Here is an 18,987-nt window from a genome sequence, read left to right as displayed (position 1 = left end):
ACCTTCAACATATTAATAGAAAATTTAATAATTAAAAATCTGCATTAGCTGGGATTTTCCAGTTTCAAGTTGGCTCATCTGAGGCAATTTCAAGACCCAGACAGTTTTTTCCGGAGAAGAAGCACAGGAGAGAGGCTCTGCAGAGAGCTAAAAGGCTGAGTTTGGTGAGGAAGTAAGCCTTGATTTTCACAACCTGCATTTGCTTTAGAAGGTAAATTATGGGGAATACATGGGAAAAGTATGTAATATATAGATATGGATGGAAAAAACAGAAGGTTCATGATCAGCATGATTTAGATAGCAGTGAAGTGCTAAATACGTTCTACATAATGAAACATATTTTGCAGTGTTATGAAACTCTCACTTATGTGATTTGATAAATGTAGTGACATATGAACTCCCCTGCTGGAACTAAGGAATACATAAAGCTCATTACCTTTTAAAACCATCCTTTTAACAGATGTTATAAGGAAAGGTTCAAACTAAGGAGCAAGACAAAACCCGAAAGGACAGATCTGAATATTCTGTCCTTGTCAGTAACAAATCTGTAGCATGAAATCCTCTGAAAACCATCCTGTTAAGTAGCACCTGGGGAACAGTTGTGCAATTCATGTCAATGTCCCTAATTGAAGGTCCTGAGTTTTTTTCTTCAGAGATCATGTCCTAAACGCAAGGTCTGCATAATTGAATGCCTTTTGACAAATAATTGGTTTACTTATTTTTAAACCATACATAAATTATGTAAATATTACTAATGTAGAAGTTATTATTAATGTCAATAAATACAAAACCTATTTGCCTTCATGAATGTAACTAAATTTCTGGTACTGAGACAATTATGCACTCTGGGATCTCACTGCATTTTACATAGCTCAGCAAACTGAATATATCTGAAAGGTAACAGTAATTTCTTTTCTCTCCATGGATGAGGAAATCAAGATTAAAGAATGCTCTCCAGAGACTGAAAATTAATCCATCAGCTTTGCTCTCATCCCTCATCAGGAAGAACACTGACCTTCAGTGATGGTTTTGAAATGTGATTCAGGACACCTGAGTTTTCACCTACTACAATAGGTGAATCCACTTACTGAAAAAGCCCTGAAGAGGCTCCTGGAGTTCCTGCACTGGGGAACGTATATCCTGCTTTATGCCATGACCCTAACAAGGATTCTTAGTTGGTCTGAATGCTGATTGTTGCCAGGCTCTGCAAAAGGAAGACTGAGTAAAGGTCCTCCATACATGTGTAGAAAGGTTGGGTGTACCCAAAGGATTTATAAAATGAGTGCATGACAGAACAGGATTGAGTTTTTACTCTAAGCAGTTGAGCTGGCTTAGTTGTCTATCTCTAGGAGAAAGGCTTGTGGAAATTCCTAATAAAAGGAAATACTCATCTCTGGCCATCAGCTAGATGCAAAAGATTAACCACATTTCAGTCCTTTACCCCATTTTCTTCCTAGTATTTAGTACCTTGCTTGCATAAGAGTCTTTGTGTTTAACTGAAAGGCTTCTGCAAATCCCTTTCTAGGTCTCATTTCCCTCTGGAGATTCAAATCAAGAATCCAAGCAACTCTGAGTTGCCTAACTTGGAGATGAAGAGTGCCCAGAGCAACTGTTCACCTGGTGATGAGCAGATCCAGGAGATCTGTCCCATAACTGACCTGGAACCCACCTTCCATCTCTCAAATGAGTACTGAATGAATCAGGTGATGGATGGCTGTCCTCCTAGACTGAGCATCTTACTCTACAAATATACAGCACCTACCACAATGGGATTCTTGGGAGGTCTTGCTAGAAATAGTAAGAGTAAGGACTGAAGCAGTCATTAGCAACCCCTGTGCTAATGGATCACAGCTCTTACCCAATCTGTGCAGTTCACAGTATACAGTGGTACAGTTGGGATGCCAAAAAAAAAAAAAAAAAAGAAAACTACAAAAGAAAAGAAAAATAGAAAAAAGTTAAAACAAAAAAAAGAAAACTTCTACGTGTAATTTCACCTTGCTTCATATTTGCATAAAGGTTTTCCAGCTCCTGTCTGAAAAGCTATAACTCTGTGAGACAAAAATCCATTAAACCCATCTGCTGCCTTTTACCAGCCTCTAGTTTCTGCAATATTTATACCCTATTTTCAACCTTGCCTTAAATGCTAGAGATTGACCACGGTGTTGGGTCTAAAGCATCTTCTCTATGGCTGTGATTTACTATTGTACTCATGTCAATCTTCCCTTTATTTATTATTCTGAACTTTATTTTAAACTGTCTCTTGGAAGTTGAATAGCAGGACATGAAATGCCAGGTATTGATGGACTTCAGTCTTGGAGCTGAGATTTGTTGAACAAAAATAAATATCCCAAAGTGCAGGATTATGGTTTTCTCTTTGATGCTTAATTGGATCTCTCTGTTTTTCTGGGATGTGAGTTAAAGCTTCCCAGAAAAGAAACAGCTCCTAATGTATCAAATGAAGTTTCTAACAAGGATTCTTGTCAGGACTGATTTTCATTTCCTCTCTTTATCCATAAAGAGGAGATAATCTGACAGTAGAAAAGCCCTTTGGTCATGCTTACAAGTCATTGACAAGAGCTAATTTCTTTTCCAATTCTGTACAGTTCAGTTTTGTCTAAAACAAATTCAACAGAGCATTTTCAAATATGCATGCTGAAGTAACCACAAGCTTGATTTGCTTGAGATTCCCAATATTCAGAGCTCAGCACTACTATACAGACAGTCCTAACATGGTTTCCTTTTTCTTCAGACAGCATTGCACCAAGGAACTTCAACATTTTATTGTTATTCATATTTTTCAGAAGAAGACTGTGTCTGCTGTGCTGTCCATATGCCTCAACACCAGTCTGGAAGGATCACCTTCACAGAAAAGTAGTAAAGCTCTCTCTCCAAAGGCCTTTCAGAACTTTCATCTGTCAAGATGACTAGAAAGGTGCTCATTAGTACAAATTGTGATGATAGTTTTTAGGGTATGAACATCTTGCAGCTTGGAAGGGGGCAGAGAAGCTATACTGAATCCAGTGTATTCTCCTGCAGTTATTGAATCATGGATTTCTGCCCTTCAGTAGCCAGTGAATCACTGTATAATGATTAATTATTAATTTTTCTTGCTCATTTTTAGGCTACTCCGTTTTACTGGTCCCTAGTTTGTTTTCCCTATTATTCCATCTCAGCCATTCTAAAATGGAATGAAATGTGATTTGATGAAGCTGAAAACATGCAATAAACCTTTACAGAAACTCTAATTGTGATGAGATCCAGTTGGGCCAGAGTGTATTGTCCCAGTTGCAGGAGCTACCCACCACCACCACAGGAGAAATGACTGAAAAGCAAGTGGAGAAGCTATGACATGGAACCTGTGAACACCCTTGCTGAGCTAAATGAATGTGGTATGAGTGGACAGAGTTGATCCATTCTAATCAAGACAGACCCTGTGTCCTGGTTTGGGCCAGGATAAAGGTAATTTTCTGTCTTGGACTTCTGCTTTCAGCTCAGTCTCTTGTAAGCAGCTGCACTGCTGAAATGAACAGCAAGTTTCTCAGGCAGTGGCTGCTGCTGGGACTGATAACACTTGATGTTTATAGTTACAGCCAGAGCCTGGGGTGCAGAACCAGGGACACTGCTCAGCTCTGAGGAACATTTTGCCCTCCAGAAGGAGTAAAGAGATCCCACCTGAGCCGTCCTTTGGGGAGGAATGGACAAGATAGATGCCAGAATTGACCAAACAAAGTATTCCATCCCATCCACCTCATACTCAGTATAAATTTGAGGGACCACAAGGGTCAAACCAGCTTCCAGCTTCCTGCTTCCTGCCCTCCCTGCCTTTTCTGCTTCCCTTTCTTCGCCCGTTCCCTGTTTGCTTGGGCATCCTGGGAGGATCCCATCCATTCCTCTGCCTGTGCTCCTGATCCATTCCATCCTGAATCTGTGTGTTCCTGCCTCCAGCTCCCAACTGCTGCTGACTCCAGGATTCCAGCCTGGACTTTCCCAGGGCTGCCCTGCAGCCTCAGTGGTGACGTGAGAGTTATTGGGGGGAAGGAGGGAAAGAACAAGGTATCAATTTTCCTGTATATTTGTATATTTGTATATATTTAGTAATTTTTCCTATTTATCATTACTGTTTCATAAAAGCTGTGTAGTTCAGTTTCCAACCCATCAGTCTCTCTCTCTTATTCTCTCTCCTTTCTTTCTCAGGGAGGAGAGAGAGATTAACAGCAAGCATCTATCACTTGGTTTAATTGCTGGCCAGTGTTAAACCCTAACACCCGGACTACACAATAGTGGCCACTCTGCTGTTATTCCACCTATATTCTGGTTAAAAAAAGGAATATTCAGAAGCAAAGATCTAGACTTAAAAATCTAAGAGGATGTCTATACCATCTTCTCTGAGCTGGTTACAAACTGATAAGCCAAACTTACTGACTGTCATGTATCTTCAATTCAAAAGCTGCACAACTGTCATAGAGCAATTCTAAGACTGCAGAAATATACAGATTACTACAGTTTCAGGAGCATGACCTATTCCATGCAGTGACTATAACATTCCAGATTCTCATCTGCCTTGATCAACTGGTTTTACCTCCAAAAGAAAATGCAGCACCAGTTCAGTCACTCCTGCAGGACAGACAGTAGTTTTGTTCTCAGTGACAGCTGGATTACTGGGTCAAAGAAGTGACTTAATACTGTTTAAAAAAGCAGCAACTTCATAACAGATTCTACTGTAGAGAAAGGGGATAAATTATGAGCAGCCCTCATGTTGGTGTAATATATGTCCAGAAACTGTAATGACTCTAAGGCTCATTCTTTCAAAAGTAAAGTCAGAGAATAAGCCAAAATTTGGTCATCTGAGACGCCTGTGTTTTCAGGGATAAAAGCAAACATGCTAATTGCTTACCCATCCTCAAAACATGCTATTTTAATAGCACCCATGGAATTCAACAGCTTGTTGTGGTGCTGTGAAGCATCTATACTTAGAATTAACCAAATTAACATCAACCCCACAGAGTCTGGTACATCGTTGCTGTTTTCAGTCAGAAAAGTCCACAACACAAAGCATAGTTGATCCAAACAAAAGAAGTTTTGAGCTCATGATGTGACTGCTGAGGTCACATTTGGAGCTGGGGAAGGATATGGAGCTAAAACCAGCATGCTAGGAATCCAATATAATTGTTGTAGAAAACAAATAGGGAATGGGATGGTCTACCCATTGCCCTTTGAGGAGGTCTACAAATTGTCACTGATGCTGGAACAGCTGATATGAGAGAAAGAAGCTTTACCCATCTCAGTATGCCTAAGGTCAGTGAAGACCAGGGACTGCTTGTTACACCACCAGGCATCACTGTGCTCAGCCTGAGACATGATGTAATCTGAGCAGATGTTTTGTGATCTAATGGTCAGAGCCAGACTGATGATATCACCATTTCCACTGGCGTTGGCCAACTTTGAAATGACAGCTAACATGCAAGTTTTCAGCTCCTTCCCTTTCTCCCTTGGTCATTGTGTCTGACCAAGACTGCAGGAGCTTCAGCAAAGAGAGAAATGGCTAAAAGTAAGATCCTAAGCAGATCCTGAAGCTGGCTGAAGTTTGATGGATCTCTAGCTAGGCAGAGAAATGTGCTAAGACAATTTCTCCCATCAGATTGGGAGTTGGAATCCATATTTAAAAAATAAATTGCACTTTCTATCTTATTTTTATTTGTCCCCTCCCTTTAGCATGTCTTATTCATCTTCTGATAAACAAGAACTTTGGGCTTTTGAAGAACTGGACTCCCCACAAATATCTTGGCTACTACCTTTTTATACACCATACTGAGGTCTCATGGACATTTTCAATTAACAAAAGGAAAGGGACTAAGAAGGTATTCAAATGAAAGCCTTCCTGAACAGTTTTATTTCAAGTGTTTTGGCTGGTTTTAGTATTTTATTGCACCTTTATTTGAAATTTTAAGTTCATTTTCTCATTCTTCCCCAGGCTTTAATTTTAAGACAAATCCACAATCTCTTGGACATTAAAAGTAGACCTAGTCTGTAGTAAGGTAGATGACAAGCCTGTATCATGTGACAGCTGATGTAATATCCATCTTTTACAGGGACATTTTTACCCCTTAATGAAGAAAATTATAGTTTAAATGAGGGACTGTATGAACATTTTCCAAGGATTGATGTTTTTACCTTGGTGACCTTGGGCATGACATAAATTTAACACAAGATTTTGTTTTGTAACCAGCTCAAGGAAATCAATTTTTATCACACACATGCTATTCCTGGTGTTGTTTGACCAATAGGAGGTGATGCTGTCTGGTAAGATTTACAAGAACTGTGTTTCTGTATGTGTGTGCAATTCCTGATGAAAAACAATACTAGAAAGTAAAGGTGCATTGCTCTAGCATTCCCTCTTAAAAATTAATTCTTCTTGGTCTCCTTATCTCCTAATTGGAATGCACAAAATATGCCTGTTCCAGTGAACTGTACAGCTCTGTGCTGGGGAACCCTGTTGGGTGCTATCTGAAACGCTTTCTCCATTGTTAATTTATACAACTAAATAGGTACTAAAAATTCGGTCATTACCATTAGCTGATACAGAACCTAAATCTAATCATTGTTTGTGAGTGGACTTGAATTGAGCCACACTCCTGCAAAGTAAACATTGATTTCAATGTGTTGGGCAATAATTTCTAAGGATATGGCTCCCCTGCAATCAGAGACAAGCACACACACACCAGCCTAGTTCTGTTTTAAATCCAGCCTATGCAAAGCAGCAAAGCCATGGATGACTTTTTTACAACTGGTGAGTAAATACCTGTGGACACCCACATTATTTCCTCAGTGTGCTTGGAAGCCGTGCTTAACTTGGGCATCCCTGCAAGTCTGGTGATTGCTACATGGCAATCTGAAACTCCTCATGAGCTGTTTTTAGCTGATCAGGCAGCCTAAGAGGGGGGGTTTCCTATTTTTTATGTTACATGTCACAGTTCTGTAATTGCCTCTTTCCTGAGGACTCTGTGATCATGTTGCCTGCTGAAACTTCTACAGTTATTTGGCAGAACTGAGAGTCTCTATAAAGCTGAAACCCAGACTGCTCCAAAGTAACATGAAGCACCCTAATGAGAAGGCAGCTGAATCAATGAGGAATGAGTTAAGTTCCCTTTCAAGGATTTCCACTTAACTAAAATCTGAAAAGTCCTCTGCAAAGGTTTCTCTGCTCTAAGACAACTATCCCACTAAATTGGTACTGTCATGGGAAGCCTAAAAGCAGGAAAGGATAGCATCAAACTGGGTATGAATCCAAGACCTTTTTTTTTTTTTTTTCTGTCCACTGAAGAAATTTATAACATTTCTAGAGTAATTGTGGCAAGGAGGAGAGCTGCAGTGGAGGAAACGCAGAGGAGATGGATGATCTGAAACTCTGTTCCTGGCCTAAATGACAGGCACTCTGTACTTGAGAACAATACCCAGCTGACATTAAGGATCGGAACATGAAACTTCTGTCCTTAACTTTGGCATCCTTCCAGTTCATAGAACCACAGAATTTGCCAAGTTGGAAGGGGCCCATCAGGATCATCAAGTCCAACTCCTTGTGCTGTGTAGGGTACCCCGAGACAGTTGGGGGTCAGCCCAGACATTTCATTATTTTCTCTGAGATCCATCTGCATTGACCTGGTACTAGGGATACTCTCCTAAGAAGTGAGAGAGCATATCCCATGCTTTCTCAGACAGGAGACACATGCTCTATGTGCCACAGCAGAAATTGAAGAACTTTAGGTAGTAGACAGGGATATGTCTCAGGAGTTGAGAAGAGGTTCTCTGCAACATTGTAGGAAAATTAGATAATCTGCATTTGCTTAAGGTAAATCCTAAATGCCTAAATATCTTTGTGATCACAGACCTCATTGACAAAGCTTGGCAACAATTCATTGGGAAGCTGCATTTCCTCCCTGTCACAGAGGGGCAGAAGGGCAGTCATAAAGTTAAATAACATATCCTCAGAAAACACCCTTGGCAGCAGGAGTTGTGAGAGAAGCTGTGAATAACACCAAAGTAGTAGATTTTATGAGATATAGTTATGCAAGCTCAGCTTCAGGCTCTGGCCAAGCACGCTCTCTTAGACCTTTCAAAATGTGAAGAAAAACATTGTAGCTTCTAACATCTTCACCAAGTTCCAGCTTCCAATTCCCAGCTCTCATCATTAAAAGTACAGCCCATGATTTTATATCTCCACAGCCAATTTAGGGCCACCATATACAAAATACTATTCCTCTTACTGCTCTTCTCCAGAGTACTTTTAGAAGCCTGAAGTATGGATGTCATCTGTGCATAAAGTGAGTCATTAGGAATGAGTGATTGAGAAGGGATCCTTATCTGTATGCAGGTCAATGTACAACCCACTGTTAACTGCCCAGAAAAAGTCAGTGCACTTATTACACTGAGACCATAATTTCTATTGCTGCTTTGTACAACCAACTTTCCCATGATTCCTGTGAATATCATGCGTGTCAAGATGTCAACTACCAAAGAGAGAACATTGTGAACATCAATGATTTACACCTGAGGAGAGTGAAGGACATCATCAGGTAACCTAATTCATTTGAGAATGATTTTGCATCCAAGCATAACACTGTTTTAATGGGCCTGTGACTGTACTGATGCATCAGTGACAATCCTTTGGGAATGCTGCATTCCCCCAGTGCAGATAACCTGACTCACCTATTCCTTTCACTGCACTCAGCAAATATGTCTTATGGTAAGTCTTTTGTTGCTTCTTTATTAGCCAGAAATACTTGATTCAGTTTGAAGAGGTCAAGAGTGAGACTCTAGCACATATTAAGCTCCATATCATGTTCCAGCACAGGCCATTTCCTTCTTCTTGCTGTACTCACACAATAAGAGGTTAAAAGAGCTGCCCTGTAATGGCTTCATTAGTTGCTGTGATTGGAGAATGAAGTCCTTTGCTAGGGCTCATTAAGAGGTGAAGGGACATAGCATGCCAAAAGCCTGGGATACAGGGGATCTGTGATGGCAGACCCTGGAGAGAAGGGGGTAGGATGAGCAGTTCCTTAATTATCTTTCTTGTACTAAGCAATGCCTTGGACTTTTTAGCTGCACTGGGTTATAAAGGACCTTTTTGTATTTGCTTGTGCAACAGTACTTAGATGCAAAGAGTACTAAGCTGCAATATAGTAGTAAAATACTAAAATATACTTAAGACTCCCATAGAGAAATCAAAATGCACCTTTTGCTAATTAGTACAGGTCATCTCTGAATTTATCTCTGCAGCTTCCACTAAAAGACATTTTTTTTCTTGTTTGGGAAACTACCAAATAACTACCTCAGTGTATACTGAGGGAAAAGAGATCCTAAGAAACCATCCTGTGTATGAAAGGCTGAGGCATGTTTAAGAAGCATTTTTTACAGAAGAAAAATTCTGAGGTAACAGGGCAGCACCCTCAGCTCAAGATACTGGCAGTGGGCACACAGACCAAGCAAATAAAAGCCTCCATATCATTACTTCTTCCTACAATGCAGAGTGGAATTCACAACAAATGAAATTGCACAGCTTGTCAATGAAGACACAAGCTAAGCAAAATGAAAAAAATAATTTATAAACCAGAAACAGAAATCAGTGTAATATCATTATCTTGTGAGAAACTGAGGGTTTTATCCAGCAATCCGTGGTCCTCAAAGATTCCTGCTAATGGATGTGAAATCTATTTCCTTAACTGAAAGACTGAGTCTAAGGTTCAAAGACAGTCCAATCTTACTTTCTGCATATGACATTAGGCAAGCTTCTACCTTGCTGCTTCCATAGAGACTGATACCTTCTAAATGAATCCATCCTAATGCATTTCAGACAGGTATGTCTTGGCTTCAAGGTATTAAGAGCTGGAAAACCCACTGTGTCTCTCATTTTTTATTCTGTATCCAGTTGATTTTGCTGTTCTCAGGGTCTGCTTCTCAATGTGTTTTGTGAAGGGCCCATGTAGGCACAGTCCTATTGAACTCACTGGGATGTGAACAGTGTTCTAAGAGTTTCACTGAGCTGAAGGCTGATTAATGCAATATTTAATTCTTTCACTTCATAATTCTCCTGTTGCATTTGTTCCTATTTTATAGGTCAATAAAATCTGAGCTCTTTAGTCCCTTTTAGAGAACCTCCACCCCACAGAGTTGGGAAGTATTTTGTTATGTGCATTAACGTGCTGGCTCACTCTATTTTAATGATGCAAGAGGAGTACCACACAATCTGTAAGCAAATCTGTCTTTGAAATCATGCCATCAATTCAGTAGAAAGGTCCAGGTTAGAAATGGAAGTTTACAAATCACCTTAGCTGTGATTTTAGCTGTGAGGCACAATAAACTGAAAGTTACAAGCAGCCCAGAGAGGAAAAAGGCCTTGGAATGATGTTCAAGTTTGTCTTAACCTCACACTACCAAAGAAAGTTTGTACTAGATGGATTTATAAAAGCAATATGAGGAAAACTAATAAATCATCTGCACATGACCCTGGAGGTTAACAAAGGGAAAGTGAATTCTGTTTGTGTATAGGAATGAACATTTTTCCAAATTCATTCCTGTAATCTCCAAACCACCATATAAACTCAGAATAATTACTCAATTATAAGCTACTCTACAAAATCACTAGAAATACACTACTACCTTTCCCCTTATGGTGGTCTTATAAATGAGCTCGTAGGAGTGTGGAATTGATAATATTAATAAAAGCCTGACACCAAATGTACCCTCCTATCAATGCAGGATAGCTTCTCTCCCTATGTCTTCAAAAGTTTTGATCTTCTTAGTTTTAGCCCCAGGAAGTAGGCCTCCTCTTTTGCTTGTTCCTCAGCCCAGTCAATTTTATTTTATGACAAGCTTCCAAACATCTAGCTTAAATTATGATTGTAGAAAAGGTTTTCTTTTTATATCTCTTGTACCAGTCCCCATCCTCGAAGTTACCTTCTGAAAATACTTGCAAGTCATTAACCTAATTTTCTTTACACATGATAGTAATTCTTCAGTGAAAATGTTGTTTATGTAATTTTTCTACTATATCTATTCTCCTAATAGTTTGGGGTATTTTTGTCACTTTGCTGAAAGTTCATTTCATTGCCTATACTGAGCTGCCCTGGATTTTTGGCCTAGTTCCATCCCAGTTGTGCAAGATAAAGAAGCTGTTATTGTTGTTGTCTCTTGTTTATGAGCACAATATACAGCAACAAAGCCAAAAGACTAATGTTTCATAGGTTCTGACTATCTAATGTATGATACCATTTCTCAGTGTGGCCTCTAAAAGATAATTGCTTTTGGAAGAACCAAAAAGGCTCCTGAATATTGTTTCTTTAGCCTTCATTTCACATACCTGATGCATATTTTGAGTAAGATGCCCATCGAGCTGATGAATGAAGGAAAGTTGCATTTCCAAAGCTGTCCATGAAAATCTGTGTTCTATGTGGGTGTTTGTGCTATTAAATACTTCTATTCAGTAAACTTATTTTTTACTTGATTTTTACATAATACAAACTTCATGTGACACTCATCCTATCCTAGAAGAACACTTTAAATTCAGAAGGGAAACAAGACCTGGAAAGAGTGCCACCTCTTCCTTCTTGTTTACAGCCAGCTAAAGAGTATTTAGCCATCTCCTAAAAATCAAAACAGACCTTTTGGTGGCTACTAGGATTCATCAAGAACTAGCACCAGAACAAGCAGTTAGATGTAGACTATCAATTACATTCCTAGCAATATAATGAACAATAGCAAGCCTAGGTGGCTTAAATGGGGTTATTTATTATCTTACTCTATGCTCAGCAATGGAAGCAGAATTATTTATGTAGTTGAGCTATGGCATTTCTGCTTCCAGTCATGCCCTACACATGCTTTACTGGAACACATTTATAGCACTCTCCTTGCAGATCGAAGTCTGAATATTTTACAAAGTTTAAATAAAATAAAAAAACCCAACAAGAAGTCACTGCTAACATTACCGATTGAGCAATCATGGCCGGTCCAGTTGGGATCACAGCTGCAGAGTCCAGTGTCTGGGAGGAAGGTTCCATGACCAGAGCATTGGTCCAGACAAGTGGCTCTTGGGGTCTCACAATTTGTTCCTCCCCAGCCAACAGAACAGTGACATTCTCCTCGCACACACACGCCTCGTCCTGAGCAGGTAGGATCCATGCAGTCCACTACACGGGAGAAGGAAGAGGAAGCATACATGGGAATCAGAAGGGAATTTCAGAGAAAAAGCTAGCAGGCAGTCAGCAGAACAAACTTCTTTTTGTAAGAGGGCTCTCAAGGCTCTAGCCACAAAGCAAAGCCCTGTTGTGGACAAAACAGATGTCTCGTGCAAGAAGAGAGTGTCCCAAAATATTAAACCCTGACATGAAAACCAAGGGAAGTGTTAGTGATTAAATCCATTCTTTTACCCAGACCTAGACTAATAAATGTTCTTTCTAGTAAGAATGAGCAAGTATTAATTAAGAATAGTATAATATTCTCTTGCACACGTATTGTGGCTCCATTGATTCTACCAGAATAACCTGAAATACTGTTACTAATGGACTCAAAGCTGAGTTCTTGTTTTCTGAGAGAGAACCTGACATAGAGATTCAGCAGGGGTTGGCATCCATATTCAGCAAGCTACATGTCTAAATGTGCTGAAATCTTTCCAGCTTTCACAGACACATCCATAATTTTTTTGTTAAACACATCCTTAGACAGTTTTTTTGGAGTAGGGATTAAAGCAAACTCATACCATTTTGGATACTCGTGCTCTTCCAGTTCAATTTTTGATCAATTAATACTAGTTTTTAGTGGCTTTTCTCTCTCAGACCCCTGAGCAAAAAGGGCACTTCTCTAATGGGACTGGAGACCATTCATTTAGGTGTGTGGTACAGAAACGTGAACAAAAAAACCATATATGCTGCTGCCTGATTCCTGAATTAGGTATTTCATAGGCAACTCACAGCTCCTCTGCCCATGGGGGAACTTCATCCAGCAACTGAAAAAAATATGAAACGCACCAGACACCCTTCCAAAAGAAGATTGGAGGAGTTGATCATCTATTTTTATATATAAACATATAGGACAGCCTAGAGAAATTCTTCCCATCTCTTGAAACAGTGTGTGGCAGTGGCAGTGCCCTGGGGATCAGTGACAAGTGTCAGTCTGGCTAAGCAGCAAGAGGAAAGCTGTCCAGCTCCTGGCTCTCACACAGAAGAGCAGTGGCCACCACATGCACACAGCAGGTTTGCAGTTCATTTTTTTCCCCTCCTGCAAAAGCTAATAAGAATCCCAATGACCTGTTTAAGATCCAGAAACCTGAAAAGGAAACATAACAGCTGCTCTGATAATTCCCTGAGTCCTCAAAACCTCCTCAGTCTGACAAGTAATGGCTCAGCAATTACTATCCCAAGGCATATGAGAGCATTTTTTTGTTTTGTTTGATTCCTGGAGCCCTGCTCGTAGCTGGAACAATCCTCAAAAATTGTAAGAGGCTGGAAAGGATGAGTCTATAAATCTCCTTCACTGTTAGCAAGCTGGGAGCTAGGGTGCCAATTTTAGCATGAGACCCTTGGAGCCCTGGCCCTGTTCTTTCTCAGCAGTAATAAGCACAAAAAACCGAGTAGCAGCCTCGTAGGTTCTCAGCAGATGGTTTGAACATTGAGAACAAAGATCACAGGCTAACTGACAAGAGGCTACCTCCTGGCAATTAATCATCCCCTCTGAAGGTCAACTGGGAAAAAGGTGAGTTTTACAGGGGGGGCTCCATCACAGGAGGCAGACAATCTGCTATCTCAGCTCTAACACAGATGATTATAGGAGGGGAATGTGCATGTCAGAACCCCCCATTTATCATAATCCCAGGGCCATTTTTCATGTTGAAATGAGCCCTTTCAGAAAATGTCACACACAATGGTTACTTTAATCTCAGCCTCACTAGCTGTATCTCTTTAGGCTTTCTGCACCGTTGGAAGGGCCCTGGGACAGGATTAAGGGGCTTCTGCTTTCTTCTTAATCAATTGCTTAGTGGATTTGGAGTACAATGGTATATTTTTAGGGGGTTCTGCTTGACAAATTTAGTGGCTCAACTCTGGAAGAAATGGAGATGGGGAGCAGGGCAGGAGGGCAGAGCAGACAAAATCTATTATACTTACAAAAAAGAAAAAAGAAATAGTGTTTTGTATATATCTGTGTTGCTGTTTAGAAAATGTCCCAAATGGTCTAATTTTTGGTTGGAAAATGCCCCATTTATAGTTCAGCCTTGTGCAGAACCTTTGCCAGGGAGATAAATCATGCAGCTAGCAAGGCTAGTGCCTCTTTTACTCTTTTCCCCAATATGCTTCATGCTTCATTGGTCACACAAGTTATTAGGCTTATTTGGTACCCGAAGAGTAACTTCTCATTTTTCACTGATTAAATTTGCTCCCCTCCCTTTAATGTTTTGCTGACTTAGCCCATGCCTTATAAAATATGGGCCAATAATCTAAGTAAGGAGGAAAGAAAAACTCATGTAGGATTGTTGGCTGATGCTTTATAAACATTGCTGAACTTCTACGGGGGGGAAAGCAAAGACAGAAGAAACCCTGGAATGAAAACCCATTATAAACATGGACTAAGCAGTGAAGCTACAAGAACTGAGAAATAATAAAAAGTAATCAATACCAGATGGTCCTTCTTAGAAGAGAAATTAAAAAGTAAAAGCAATTTAAAAAATAGTATAAATCAACATATACATATATACACATGTATTTCTGTCCTGAAGATTTCCCACATGGCATATTTCTGAGTTACTTCCCCCCCTCACAGCACAATACAAATTATGCCTTCTATATGAAAAACAAATGCATATTTGGGAAAAGACTAAAGAGCTCATAGGAAAAATCATGTCCTCTTTATTCTTCATTCTTTTTCAAGTTTTTACCTAGTGGGACTGACACTGTCCCCTGCTACATAAAAAGCTGAGTAGTGTCTGGATTTTCTGCTTTAAACGTGACCAGGGAAAAAAGGTTCCTGTCAGAAAAAGGGCAAATCTTGCTCTGATTTACACACATTAAACAAGTCTAGCTGGAGGCAAAATCAAGATCTTTTAATTTCTGTTTATCCAGTAAAGATATGATCTAGGAAATACAGGGTTTACGGAGATGCTTTAAAGATACTTCAGGAGTCACCATCCTTGGGTTGTACATGCCCCACAGCTTCATTGAATTAGGCTTTCTTAAGCCAAAAGGAAGCTTTCTCAAGAGATTCCTTATTGGTATAAGAGCTGATGCTGTCTTCATCTCTAATATTCACTGACACTGAAGCCATGTTACATCAGAGATGTCCCACTCTGATACACTTCACACACCAAAAGGATTGCTAGATTAGATGCCATTTGAATGTCTGCATCCAATTCAGTCTATTTTCATTGTCCATAAAATAAAACCATTTCACATAAATCTTTATCCCTTACACATGAAGACAGCCATAAATTAATTCAAGCCACTACGATTCTCATACATGTATCAAATGGATGTCCTCAGTCTCTCAGACAGTGCAGAGGCCTGATATTTGCATTTGTAGAAGCATAATTTAAACATAATTATCTTTCAGGCCATCTGTATAGAATTTTGAGAATAATTTTCAAAAGTGCTGAACATTATTCCCTAAGTTAGGCACTTTCAGATGTATTTTTATAACTGTCTGAATGACTGTACAGTCCACTTTTTCATTTAGCAGTTAGAAGCAGTCACAGACCAGGGAAGATAAAGGTTTATGGTGGCAGGTGACTTCCTACACAAAAAAGACTAAAGATAAGTGCTAAAAGGCATTGCATTTCTGAGCAACAAATCTAAATGTAAATGAAAAAGGGTTGGGGGCTAATGTGAGAAAAAAGCTATGGAAGAGCCATTAAAATAATATCTGATTTTGAAGCAGAATTTAATTCAAGTCCTGAGCGTTTTTAAGCTTTTAAAGTTGACAAGAATCAGAGACTTTCTCTCTCACACCACCATTTTGTGTATATATAAGCAACTGAAATTGCTTGGCATAGCACAGCAGAGCAGAAAGCACTGTAAAAGTAATTATACGTTTAGACGTGGCAATGGAAACGATGCATTAATAACAACATTTGAACATATGATTAGATGTTCTGGTCTTTCAACTGGATTTGCCTATCTGAAACATTTGATAGCTTTTCATCCAATTATTGAACAATTATGATAGCTAAGGACAAGTTAGCACAACGTATCATTTTTATGTTGCATCCATCTATTGTATCTCTAAGGTTCCCATTACTGTTCTGTTTAAGTGCCAGCCCTGTTCTGAATTGCCTCCATCCATGTAATTATAGAACAACAATCAAAGCAAAAGGCTAATTTAATGTATCTTGCAAATACCTTCTTCACAGCTCTCCCCTTTGTATCCTGGGTTGCAGATACAAGTCCCCATGATGCAGGTGCCATGGTTATTGCAGGAGACATCAATGCACTGGTTGGTTGGGACATCACATTCTGCTCCTTTCCAGCCACTGTGGCACAAGCACCTCCCCTTCATGTACTGCCCATTCCCACTGCACAGCACTGGGCAGGATGCTGGGAAAATATAAGAAAAATCACATTAAAACACAACAGTGCATGGCTCTCACTTCAAAGAAGAGCACAAGAGTCCAGCATGGGATTTATATTCTTCATACACAGCCTTCAGTGGGCTACGTTATTCTTTTCTTTGTTAAAAAAAAAAATAATATTTTACATGGATGCTACCTAGCTGTTAACTGTATCCTCATATAAATGTTCAAAACAAATAATACCCTTGAGTGGGACTATCTCCTTGCTTTGTGTCTCAGACACTTTTTTTCACTAAGTTTGGAATTTTCTTCCATTCTGTCTCTTCACTGTGCTGGTGTCTTCTTTTCAGCAGCACCACTGACTTTAGGTTGCTTATCACTATCCCTGATCCCCTGCCAGGCTTCATACTGTCCTTGCCACTGCCTCTGTTGTGGACCTTACCTATACACAAATCCCTCCCTTGCTTTTCTGTTGTAATTCTCAGTTTTGGGGGTTTCAGTGGCTTTAATCAGAATCCAGAATGCTATATTGAGATTATTTCCCCAGTTTAGCTCATGTGATGCAATCTACTGAATCTCCAACCCCCTTTTTTTGGTCATCCTCTGCTGGATTCCTTCAGTCATCACAGTGTAAAGCTGGCCACTGGTCTTTACAAGCTTCCTGCAACAGGAGTTCTCAAAATCTACCCTCTGATCTTTCTATCAGTCTGAAAAGGATTTTTTAAATTGTTCTTGTTTCTGGCAAAGTCAGCTGAATCTCAAAGCCAACCAGCTACAGGAGTTCTTCTCTGTGGTAAAGGGGAGAGGAGAAAGATGACAAGCTCAAGCTGTGACATGATGGATCCCAGGATTAAGCATTTTCTGAGGGAAAATGTCAGCCAGAGTGGGATGGGATGAACTGAAAGATACAGTGCAGGCTCCCCAAGGATGGAGAGGGCATCAAGGACCAGACCTCATGCCCCCATGACTAAAACTTTGTAAATAGCTGCTTTCTAAGCTTCCTTCTCTCTGATGATGTCTTCCCCCTTTAACATTCTCCCTACCTGCCACCTTATGCTCCTTTTGTCCTCTGTTCTGATTTTACCAAGTAAACTGCTGATTTCTGTCCCTCAGAAAAAACAGCCTCCCCTTGTTCACTATTCCATGAAATTTATTCTTGGTTAAGCTCTGTTCTCTTCCATTTTGTTTTGCTGAAACTCAGCTGCAAGGACAAATATTCAGCACAGTCTTCTCTCATTCCCTGTTGCACATTATCCTTGGGGGGGGAGCAGCTGGGCTTCTCATGTGCACCTTCCAAAGGCAATTTATGAACATTTTTATGCAGGGCAAATGTAAAAGGGATGTTCCAGTCTGCTTAACTTCACTGCATTGGGCATGTGATGAATACACACTTTTGCTCCATTCCTGACTCTGAATATATGTGGGAAGAGGTATTAATGTGGTCAAGGGCAACATTCCTCACCTCTTCTACTCTTCCAGACAGTAATTGCACAGTGCCCATCCTATGTTGTTTCCATGTGTCCTTGCAGGCAAGTCAATTTGAGTGTCACAGAATTACAGCATGCTCAATACAACGTGAAGCACTGCCAGCTCTGACTGTTCAGCTAGTATGATATGCAGTGAACTGTATTTCCCTGACCAAGATAAAAGAGGTTTAGAAAAAAAAAAAAGGAATTTGGCAACTGTTATTACTGAGGAGCCCTCTGTTCACTTTAAAGGAAGCACATTGCAGGGGTGTGTTTCAAGTGCATCATTTCCAAGGAGATTATCTCCATGTACAATAGCAGGTTGTTTAAGATACACTATGTTGTGTACATGGTTCAAAGCAAACTCACTCTGTAATTTCACTTTTCAGCTGGCTGATGGAATTTTCATCCCTCTCCTGGTCTCAAATTTCAAATGCTCAGAAATGGAGCCTGTTCTTTCAAGGCACTGGAAGAGAATTGTCTGCAGCTTTTTTTTTTTTTTTTTTTTTTTTTTTTTTTTTTTTTTTTCAACAAGAAGAAAGAATAATTGCCTTTATCCAGTGAGAGGTTTTGGAGAAAGACTTAAATGTGATCAGACAGCTGATCACTCAATGCAAGATCAGATAAATTACTGGCCATCTGCAATAAGACCAGGATTCTACAAAGCCATCTTAGGGAAAACATCTTCAGCACAGCCTGGAAAGTGACACTGGAAATGTCAAGGCAATGGCAAGGACAAGGCCTCCTTTGTAGCATACAATAATGAATTAAGACAAAAGAGGTTTGTGGATTTTTTCCCACTGTTACTTGGGCAGCTCTTCTCCATCTCTAAAGATATATAATAGTTTGATCATTCAGATTCCAACAAAAAATATCTAAGATGCTGAAATTGTAGTAATTATACCTAGTGTGGTTCTGGTAGTGATTACTAAAATGTACAACACTTTAAAATAATTATCATTAGAAATTAAAATCATT

General features: G+C 39.7%; 1 protein-coding gene across 1 annotated transcript in view; it reads right to left on the bottom strand.

The window, feature by feature from the left end:
• Window positions 1–18,987, bottom strand: part of TENM4 (teneurin transmembrane protein 4) — a 358,077-nt gene that overhangs the window by 129,187 nt on the left and 209,903 nt on the right. Inside the window, exons 11-12 of the mRNA XM_030461389.1 lie at window positions 16,374–16,568; window positions 11,979–12,179 (exon numbers count right to left, since the gene is read on the bottom strand). Coding sequence (XP_030317249.1) covers window positions 11,979–12,179; window positions 16,374–16,568 — 396 coding nt within the window. The remainder of the gene's footprint in view (window positions 1–11,978; window positions 12,180–16,373; window positions 16,569–18,987) is intronic.

This window comes from Calypte anna, chromosome 1, assembly GCF_003957555.1.
Source record: "Calypte anna isolate BGI_N300 chromosome 1, bCalAnn1_v1.p, whole genome shotgun sequence".
Classification (NCBI taxonomy): Eukaryota; Metazoa; Chordata; class Aves; order Apodiformes; family Trochilidae; genus Calypte; species Calypte anna.
Note: the sequence above shows the minus strand (reverse complement) of the source record. Positions and strands in the feature narration are given on the sequence as shown.